Genomic DNA, 10,119 nt, shown 5'->3' with positions numbered 1-10,119 from the left:
TAGTAGTTTGGATGATTGCTTGTTTGTTCCAATTAATCATTTTATATTTTTAAAAATAGAAAGAAAAAAGAAAGAAAATTATAATAGATGGGATGGTTTGCCCAGGAAAAAAACATTTTTTTTGAGAAGAAAAGTATTAATTCTATGATAGTTATAAAGTTAAAGAAATATATATGTGTGTGTATATATATATGTATAGAACTCTTATAGGTAGTTTAATTAGTTTAATTTTAAATTTATTTTTTAATAGTTATGGGTTTAAGTTTTATAAAAATTACTAAAAAATTATATAATTATTAATTTTAAAAATTATAGAATTTGTTAAAATATGTAAAAACCAATACCGGATATTAATAATAATAAAAAACTATAATTGCTTTTTCATTCTACAAGGAGGAACAATGGATAAATTTTGATAAGTAAAGGGAGTAACTAATAATGAGCTCTTCTTTTCACGATACAAATACATTTTTCTACAATTTTTATGTAAGCTGTGCACTTGGGTGATTGGTGCAAAAATTAATTTATTTGAGCTTTTGGCTCTATCTCTCGAACACACACACTTACCTTTTCATATATCAAATGTTATTTGCTAATGGAAGGTGTCACAGTTCACTAGTGCCGGACTAAAATAAATTGGTTTCTATTTAAGCCAACAATTCGCTCTTTGGATTTCCTAATTTCAACTATTTTTTAAAAGTTTTTTTCATCAGATTTGATAAATATGTTTTTAATTGTTTTTTTTTATTTTAATAAATTTTTTCTATTATTTTTTTTTAATTTTACCATTTAACTTTAAATTAGTTAAAAGTTGAATTACTTGAAGGAGCTAGATACTATGATTTTATGGATTATAAATTTAAAAGATTAATTTGGGGTTAGAATATTTGCTAGAGTATGTTAGATAAATATTTTAAATTAATTTTGTTTTAAAATTTTATCATATTAAATTGATGGAAAATTGAGTTTCTTGATTGAACTTAAATTTAAAATTTAATAATTTCTGAGTTTGAGAAATTAATCTAAATTTACTTAATTGTTTTTTGGCTTTTTCTAGACACATAATTTTTAAATTTTATCCTTGAATATTTATTTAATTAGAGATTAAGATGCATTATATTTTGTACTTACTTTCTTTTATAGAATTTGTGATTAATTTTAAAATCAGCTGGATTAACCTAAATCTTTTTATTTGTTAATTTTTTTTAAAAAATTAAATTAAATTATTTAATTAAATATAAGCATGAAATATTTTCATGCTGTGATTCATTGTGTTGTTAAAGCCATCTAACCATCTGGATAAGCATAGCACCATTGCTTCTTTTATTTTTTTTAGCTTCTTGGAAAATAGTGCCATTGCCTCGATATTTTTTTATTATTAATAAGCAAAATTTAGATCAGACGTAGGTCGTGACATGTATCTAGTAGCTATCTGAATTCTCACACCCTCTTATCTCTAAGATTTGGCTTTGTACTTTTTTTCCGGGGCTGTGTGATGTGTCCAGAAACTGGGCTTTAACAGAGTCATATTATATTTAACAGAGTCATACTATAACACATATGAAATTGATATGGTTACATCAATATTTTAGATGTATTATGTTTAATCAGCCATAGAATGCGTGCATAGCATGCCAAATCACGACATCTGAATTTTGTTCCTATTTTTTAATTCCATTTTGACGTAACTGGTTGTAGAAGTGAATATTTGGCTCTTAAATATAGCCACCCTCATTATTTTATTTTATTTATTTTTTAAAAAAGAAAAACCTTCGATGTAATCTTTTCTTATATAAATGGTGCTTTTGTTTCATAAATCAGCGTCAATCACAACAAGGACATATGCTTTGAACATAAAGGCTCTAATGAAAAAAACATAAGAAATAAAATAAGCTACCATAACATTCGTCAAGTTGCATAAACAATGCTGGCAAATCTTCTTTATCCAAGAGAGAAGGTGAGGTTTAAAAAGACTGCCTTTACGGCCTGTGTTGGTCCTTGAATGTGCATGCGTCTTGACGATAACTACTTAAACGTCACCGTTGAGAGCTCCATTTAATCTAACTCAATATCGCTTCGTTTTCTTAGTTGACATTGAAATGAGGAACTTAAAAAATGGTAATTCTAATTGTGATTGAATCATCTAATAATACTTAAAATAAGGATATTAATGCGACCGGACATGCATAAACATGATGACAAAATATGTTCGTCCAAAACACCGGCATGCTTATACTCCTGCTCGGAATTTGAAAGGGTCTGGATTAGGTGGTTTAGCAAGCAATTGTTGTATTATTGCTCGTATTAAAAACAAAACCATGATGTTTGGTCGGTATCTAATCTACAACTCCCAATCTTTTTGGGAATATTTTCTTCTAATTCGGTACATCCAACATATTCCACGCTCTATAATTTCTAAATAAAATGTCACATCTCGTGAGCTTGGAGATCGAGAATCCGATGCTTTGAGACATCACAGGCCTTTCAGCACTTTCTATAATTTACCTCCATTGTTAGGTTTCAAGATGTAATTGAATTTCTTGAGAGGATGTTCTCGGTATAGAGTTGTTTGCAAATGGGCACGTACAAAAGTTACTAGTTAATATTGATTGGGCATTTCGACTTGATGAAAGAAATATTTAACCGAAGATGTTTCAGAAGCAAGCCCCACGTTGATTGAATTTTCATGCCCTAGATGGAAGTTCAAGGTCTCAAAGATTGGAGACGTGCAACGGGGCTCGATTGCTTTCTTATCAAATGGATTATTATTAATAAACCGAAGGTCCATTTAATGTATATGCTAATTAACTATTACTAAAATAATTAGGATGTCTCAACTTTTGCGAGCTCAACCACGAGAAGATACCAAAGCGATCACTATGTGATAAAGTCCCATTTATTATATGTCGATGCAAATTCTAACAAGGGATGTATTTGTTGAAACGCAATAAACTTAGTGTTAGGTGCAACTTATATCTCCAAGTCATTATATTAAACCTGCTCACTAGGACTCTTTATATACGGTAAGTACATAATTTCACTCATGTGTGATATCATGCTGTATCTAATATGGAGATTGCCATGATTATTGTTATTCAAAACAATTGGATAAGTTGGATATAGTTTTTGAAATTGTAATAATAGTTGTTTTTTAAAATATTTTTTATTTAAAAATATATTTTTAAAAATATTTATTTCTGATATCACCGTATCAAAACGTTTCAAGAACTTAATAAAAAAAATTAATTTGATGCAAAAAAAATTAAAACTTTTTCAAAAATATGTTTTAAATGCAAAAACAAAAGCACTCATTATATTTTAGCAACCAAATCATTAAGTACCTTTAAGAAAAAATATTTCTCAAGAGGGGACAAAGGATGTAGCTCATTTCTCAACTTATTAAATACATAAGAATAAAATAGGATAAAAAAATGTTATTTAATCTAAGTTAATATGGAAAACTTATAATCCTAGTAATTAGGGTTGAGTAAACTTGTTTAGAACCCAAACCCTTGGTCCAAATTATGAAATAAAAATATTTGATAGAAAAAATAAAAAAATTACAAAGACAATTTTAAAAAAATACCAACTTACATTAAATTTTTAAACTTGTGACCAGATGAGTTTAAAAACATTTTATTTGAAAAACTATTAAATTTAATTCTCAATTAATTAAATATTAAAAGATAAAATTAAAAAATAATTAAAAAATACTATTGCACAAAAAGATTAAAAAATAACAACAAAAAGAACAAAGATCAAAATTGAAATACAAAATATGAAGTGTGAAATTGCAAAAAAAAATTAATTTAGCAAAATGATAAAAAAATAATCAAAAGAACGAGAATCAAAATTGATATAAAAAAAAAATATTGTTTGAAGGTCGAACTTGAGAAGAAAAATAATTTTAACAAAAAAAACTTTAAAAAAATAAAGATCATATTGGTAAAAATAGTATACTATAAATCTTTATTGAAAGATAAAAATGAAAACAAATAAAACTTTTTGTAAAGAGCTAATAAAAAAATAAAAAAATAAAAATTAAATTGAAAATGATAATATAAGATAAATTGAGGTTGAAGGATGAGATTGAAAATAAATAATTTTTTTCTAAAAGGACCAAAAAAATTAAAAAATTAAAAAATAAATAATAAAGTTTAAATACTGTTAAAGAGGACCAAGCTGGCATTTTAAGGAAAGAAGAGAAAAAAATTGCTCCACTAGGCACAAACTACTCAACCATGACCAATATGCGTACCCTCAATAGCAAGAGGACATATCGGTATTTTCCTTGTTTTTTAAAATATTATTTTAAATGTTAAATTATCCTTTTGGTTGACTTGTTAATAATGATAAAAAAACCATTGTGAAAAATACTATAAGCACCTGAGATCAATTTTAATTTTTTTTTGTTTCAAAATATTTGTGGTTAATTTGGTGTATGTGTTATTTTTTTCTTATCAAATACCAAATTGTTTCTTATCTAAGCTGATAATTAAAAAAAAATAATTGTGAAAGTACAAAAAAACCTTTTTTTTATTTTTTTGTTTTAAAAAATATTTTAATGTTTTTGCTGTGCTATTGAAATGTGAAATTTTTATTTCTTCCTAATCAATTTGGTAATAACTATTAAGCCTTATGAAAATCTTTTAATACCTCTAACAGCTAGTTTTATATTATTATTTTTTCGGTGGGAAAGCAAAACCTTGAAAAGACTATTCCAGTTACATGCTTCTGCAGAAATCTCTCGTGTTTTAGCTTTCGTTAATTATATGTTGTGGATAAAGGATTTGACTTCCAACTTGTTGTTAAAATGCCACTCTTCTGGGGGATTGTAAAATAATTATCGATGATAATCCGTCACTGTGCAAGTCACTCTAATTACTATGTTCGCGTTACAGCCTGCCAAGGATTGCAATCGAGGGCGTTTACGGGACAACTTGAATAAAATTTAAAGGGTTGGATGAAGTAAGTATCAAGAATGGATGATAATAATTGAGCACAAGAGAACGCTACTGAAGCCGGCTTTAGAAGTGATGATTTCAGGAAAAATGCAAGAGGGCTAAGTTACTTATGGACATTGATTGTCAAAAATAAATAAATAAATGAGTAATTAAACGATTACAAACGGAAAAATGATTATATTTTATATTTCAAGTCTACGCCACATCTTTCAGATAGGGTTTATCCAGATAATCAATGTCAACCATATGAAATTTATAGGACTTAAAAGAGTTTCAACTAGATCTGGAGCGGCTGGCTGCTTAAACTACAAGAAAAGATATTGTTTGGTTTGCTTTTTTGCAAGTCTCTGTAATGTCCATACCGTGCAACATTATTAAGATTTTGATTGTGAGTAATAATATGGTCGTGTCGTCTTTCTTTCTCCTGGCCGGAAATAACATTTCTTTTGATGACAGTGATCACATAACTATAATGGCAAACACATTCTTGTTCATCATTAAGGACCTTGACACCATTCTCATCATCATGACGGATCATATATCTGGGTATGCATACATTTTCACTTGGGTGAGAACAAGTTCATGTATTTATTGAATGCAAGAAATATGAGGCCCTAAGGAGAGAAAAAATGTTAGTTTAATTAGTGTTTGAACGAAATTTAAAGTCCTTCGGAATGGCTATCCAACGGTAGTAGAAAGATCATGAGACACCAAGGGCATGGACCCCTGTTGATGTTGTTTTCCTTATCAGTGATTATGTGCTTAGCTTTTGACATGCTTATTTCCTCATTGATGATCGTTTGGTGATCATGGCAATAGGCTTTTCAGGATGCTTGATTTGTTCCATGGCTATCATTAAAAGTTCGCATCATTGATCACAAAAGAAGATTCAAGTAGGTTGCCATTTTGAAACCCCGTTCACTTTATCTGCTAATCTTGCGAGCAAACTCTCTATTAGCTAGGAAAATCCAGGTCCAAAAGCAAAATAGGAGCAACCAATACCGTGTATAAATGTGATGCTGATGCTATAATAACTTGTCAAAATTATAGCCTGCCCTACAAAAGCTGGGCTAAGCATTCAAGCAATTAGGTGATGGCAAATGTTCTCTCGTCAGGGCAATCAGTGCTCCCCCCCCCTAAAAAAAAAAAAAAAAAAAAAAAAAAAAAAAAACAGAAGATTAGTATTTCAGCAATCCCATTTTAGCATTTCTTCAAATCAGCAAAGAGATTGGTAGACTTGGTCGGTAATAGAAGTTGATTGAACCCACAATTACTCCTTGAAGTTCTAATCTGGTGAGCACTAAGAAACTCCAGCATGTGAAGATGTGATGATGAGCTCGCTAGTGAGCATAAACTGATAAATTTCATCATAATTTCTTTGGGGCCAAAACAGAAGGAAAAACTCCGACACAATAATCGTACTTTTTAGAGGTTTGGCAAAGTTGTTATAGTCATTATAACAACCAAATGTTCCATTATTTAGTACCTTTCAGAACATAACTCACTACAGGGATCATTGTTCTCTCTCTCCCTCACAAGTCAATCATGCCGAGGACTGCTGTATCTTCGCTTGTTGACTCCGCTACTAAGGTACAATGAAAGGGACCTGAAAGATGAAATGATCATAGAAAGCTAATGGAGCCTCCTTTCATGTGTCCTGTAAGAAAAAGAAAAAGAAAAAGAAAAAAACCAGAAAGGGATGGAGAGATTTTCTGTGTTATAATTTTGAAAAAAAAAATGCTATAATAATTCTCAAGAGACATAATTAGCAGATTGTTTTCTTGCTATAATTCTTGTAAGAAATAATTACAGTACTAATAGCGAGCACATGCCTGCATGGAGAAGTACAGTAAGGAATCCAAGGTGTGTTTCCAAGTGATTTTGCTAAACACCTATCAAATAAGCTTTGATAATGTCTGTCGACCTCAAGCATTTATTTGTAATTAGATAGCGTATCTATACTCTTAACCACCACCATTTGCTTCCTTAAAAGGCCCAGATTTCACTTTGTGGTGGGTGGTGGGTGGTGGTGGTCAAGCATGTGTAAACCTGGTTTTAAAGTTGAATGAAAGCATGACAAGGCTACCAAACGGATCCCCGGTCGGTGCTTTATTTTTCAGAGCAATTCACCGATGATTAGCTCCGTAATTATGCCAATATTCCTCATCTTTAACATCAGAGGAAAACCTAATTATCACCCGTATAAAAGTTACATGAACCCTTGCAGGTAAATTCATTCAAAATCACTCAATCCCTAATTAAGATTGGGTAAAGGTTAACAGATATGGCTTGCTTTTGCAGGTTAATTTTTTTTGTAATTTTTTTTAAAAATATTGATCTGATTTACGCAGGAATCTGGATTTACTCATGAAATTTTCACTTTATAGTTTTTCTTCAAATTGGTTGATTTTTCTACGGCTACAAGTACAGATTGTTTGATTTTTCTACTTTAGACTTGGGAGGACAAGTTGGAAGAAAAGGATAAGACTGCGTCTTCGAGTGTGGTTGGGGGACCTGACTTTTATTTTCTTCATTGTTATGATACCAAATGAGCTATGATTTTCTAGGAACCAAGTTGTGTGGCATCATGTGACTTTCTCCACCAACCAACAAATGTAGTTTTGTGAGGTTAAGATCAAGGAGATTCGTACTTTGATTTTTTGCGTGCCTCTCTCTGTTCCTTTATTTTCTTTTCTGATAAGAACAAGATAAGCTTTTCCATCTGCTTGGGCCCAGAACGATCCAGGCTAATGTGAGAAAGTCTGGGCTCTCGAGGGAGCAATTCCTCTCCTGGTTTATAACCATTCAAGAACTAAATGGATCGCTAAGAGTTAATAGAGCAATTACCACAAGGGCATTTTCCAAACAAGTTCCATCCAATGCCTGTGGCAATAATTCTTCTCGAACTTTGGAGCTCTTGATGGTTGTTGAGTTCAAGCAATCTCAAGGCCCAGAGACAGATTTGGGGATCACAAATGGGATTATTTACCGTAGGCTGAGGCCTTAGGCCTTTAAATCAATGTTCCTAGTCGGACCATTGTTGCTACTAGGGCCTATCATGAGAGCTTCTATCAACTCGTACATGGGCCATCCTTTTAGCAAAGGGGGAAGAATACACGCATTGTCACCCTTGCCTGGAGAGCTATAGCTCATTCTAAATTATTTGCCAGTCCGATTCCGTGAGATTCTTTCAAATGAGTAGCATCTCCACCCTTTCACCTGTAAAATCTATTATCAAGTATTGACAAATTACAGAGGGCACCATGGGCCCGAATTGCAACTGATTTTTCAGATATATAGAATGTTAGCCACCAATTTATGATTCATCAAAGCAAGCAAAAGATGTGGAGGTAGAGGCGCTTGCTATCAGATTCTGCATGCCACCTGGCAATCAAGTAGCCAATTAGACATTATTTCTCCTATCCTTGAAGATAAGCCTCGGCATGCATTAACAGATTTGCAACCCACCTCCATAAGCCATTCGAACACTGCACAAACTGATTGGAAGAGTCTTTTGGCAAAAAAAAATAAAAAAAATGGCTGCTGTTTGCGCTTCTTCTGCCATTGCAGCCGTTTCCATCTCTTCTTCCAGGCAAGTTCTCTCAAATCCCATCACGACTACCTCTTATGATGCTATTGACAACTGTTAGCTGTGTGGCATATACTTGAACTTTTTAACATGTATTAGACGTGATTCAATATTAGTTAAGTTGATCGTGCTGCTTCATTCTAGATTAATTCTTAATTACATGTTGGTTACTTGTATAATCAAGGCTTATAATGAAACAACAAAGACTTAGAAAAATAACATGAGTATTTATTTTTTTAAGTGAAGTGAGTCATGTAAATAAAACATTGCAGTTCCCAGAAGACTGCATCCCTTGTCGGGTCAACAAAGGCTTCTTTTCTTAGGGGAAAGAAACTGAGACTGAAGACGTACACGTCACCAACCGCAGCTCGATCAGTTACAGTTTGTGTTGCAGCTGACCCTGATAGACCCCTCTGGTTCCCAGGCAGCACCCCTCCTCCATGGCTTGATGGCAGGTCAGTTGATGACTTGTTCTTCAGAACCAAAGCCTCTTTCTTGTCATTGATGTAAAGACTCAATTACTGTGCTAAGCGTTCTAAAGTTTTGCTTGAATGTCTCAACTGCAGCCTCCCTGGAGACTTTGGCTTTGATCCTCTAGGTCTTGGTGAGTGAGAGCTAAACCGTTAGGTGTTAGTCACTTGCACAATATAACCAATCATGAAGTACTTATGCAAGTTGTGATTTGTCTGAAACAGGATCTGATCCTGAAACTCTGAGATGGAATGTGCAAGCAGAACTTGTTCACTGTAGATGGGCAATGTTAGGTGCTGCTGGTATTTTCATCCCAGAATTCCTAACAAAGATTGGCATCCTAAACACCCCCTCATGGTACACTGCTGGAGAACTTGAATACTTCACTGACACCACCACACTCTTCATTGTTGAGTTAATCTTTATAGGCTGGGCCGAGGGAAGAAGATGGGCTGATATTCTCAAGCCAGGGTGCGTTAACACTGATCCTATCTTCCCTAACAACAAACTCACTGGTACAGATGTTGGTTACCCAGGTGGGCTATGGTTTGACCCACTTGGATGGGGCAGTGGTTCTCCCGAGAAGATCAAGGAATTGAGGACAAAGGAGATCAAGAATGGAAGATTGGCTATGTTGGCTGTGATGGGTGCTTGGTTCCAACACATTTACACTGGCACCGGTCCTATTGACAACCTCTTTGCTCACCTAGCAGATCCTGGTCACGCCACCGTTTTTGCTGTGAGTGCACCCCTAAAACTTCAAACAATAACAGTAATTTGTAAATAATGCAGCGAGAACAAGTTGTTTTAAATTAAGCTAACTATTTTAAATGGTGTGTTTCAGGCTTTTACCCCCAAGTGAGAAACGCCGGCGAGCATGCTTCCCTAAGGAAGGAGCTTAAAGAAATATTTGTCGATAGAACCTTTGTATCATTATTAGAACTTGTAATGTCTGATAACTACGATTTCTCATAGAGTGCTGTTGCAATGTACAAAAACCACCCCTTGAACTTAGATGTCACCGATATATTTGAGCTAGTAACAAAAGTTGCCCAGAAAAGCAACCGTTCCGAATCACATGAAACTTCAGAACTC

At 32.9% G+C, this 10,119-nt stretch overlaps 1 protein-coding gene across 1 annotated transcript; it reads left to right on the top strand.

Moving 5' to 3' along the window:
* The first annotated feature begins 8,412 nt into the window (after positions 1-8,412).
* LOC105123016 (chlorophyll a-b binding protein 7, chloroplastic-like) lies at positions 8,413-10,108 on the top strand. The gene is made up of 5 exons (XM_011022452.1): positions 8,413-8,556; positions 8,826-9,008; positions 9,120-9,157; positions 9,249-9,763; positions 9,869-10,108. Exons 1-5 carry the CDS (start codon positions 8,501-8,503, stop codon positions 9,884-9,886), a joined length of 810 nt encoding a protein of 269 aa, XP_011020754.1. The 5' UTR covers positions 8,413-8,500; the 3' UTR covers positions 9,887-10,108.
* The last annotated feature ends 11 nt before the right edge of the window (positions 10,109-10,119 follow it).

Source organism: Populus euphratica, unplaced genomic scaffold (assembly GCF_000495115.2).
Source record: "Populus euphratica unplaced genomic scaffold, PopEup_1.0 scaffold8.1, whole genome shotgun sequence".
NCBI lineage: Eukaryota > Viridiplantae > Streptophyta > Magnoliopsida > Malpighiales > Salicaceae > Populus > Populus euphratica.
The sequence above is the reverse complement of the archived record's forward strand: the minus strand, read 5'-3'. Positions and strand labels throughout refer to the sequence as shown.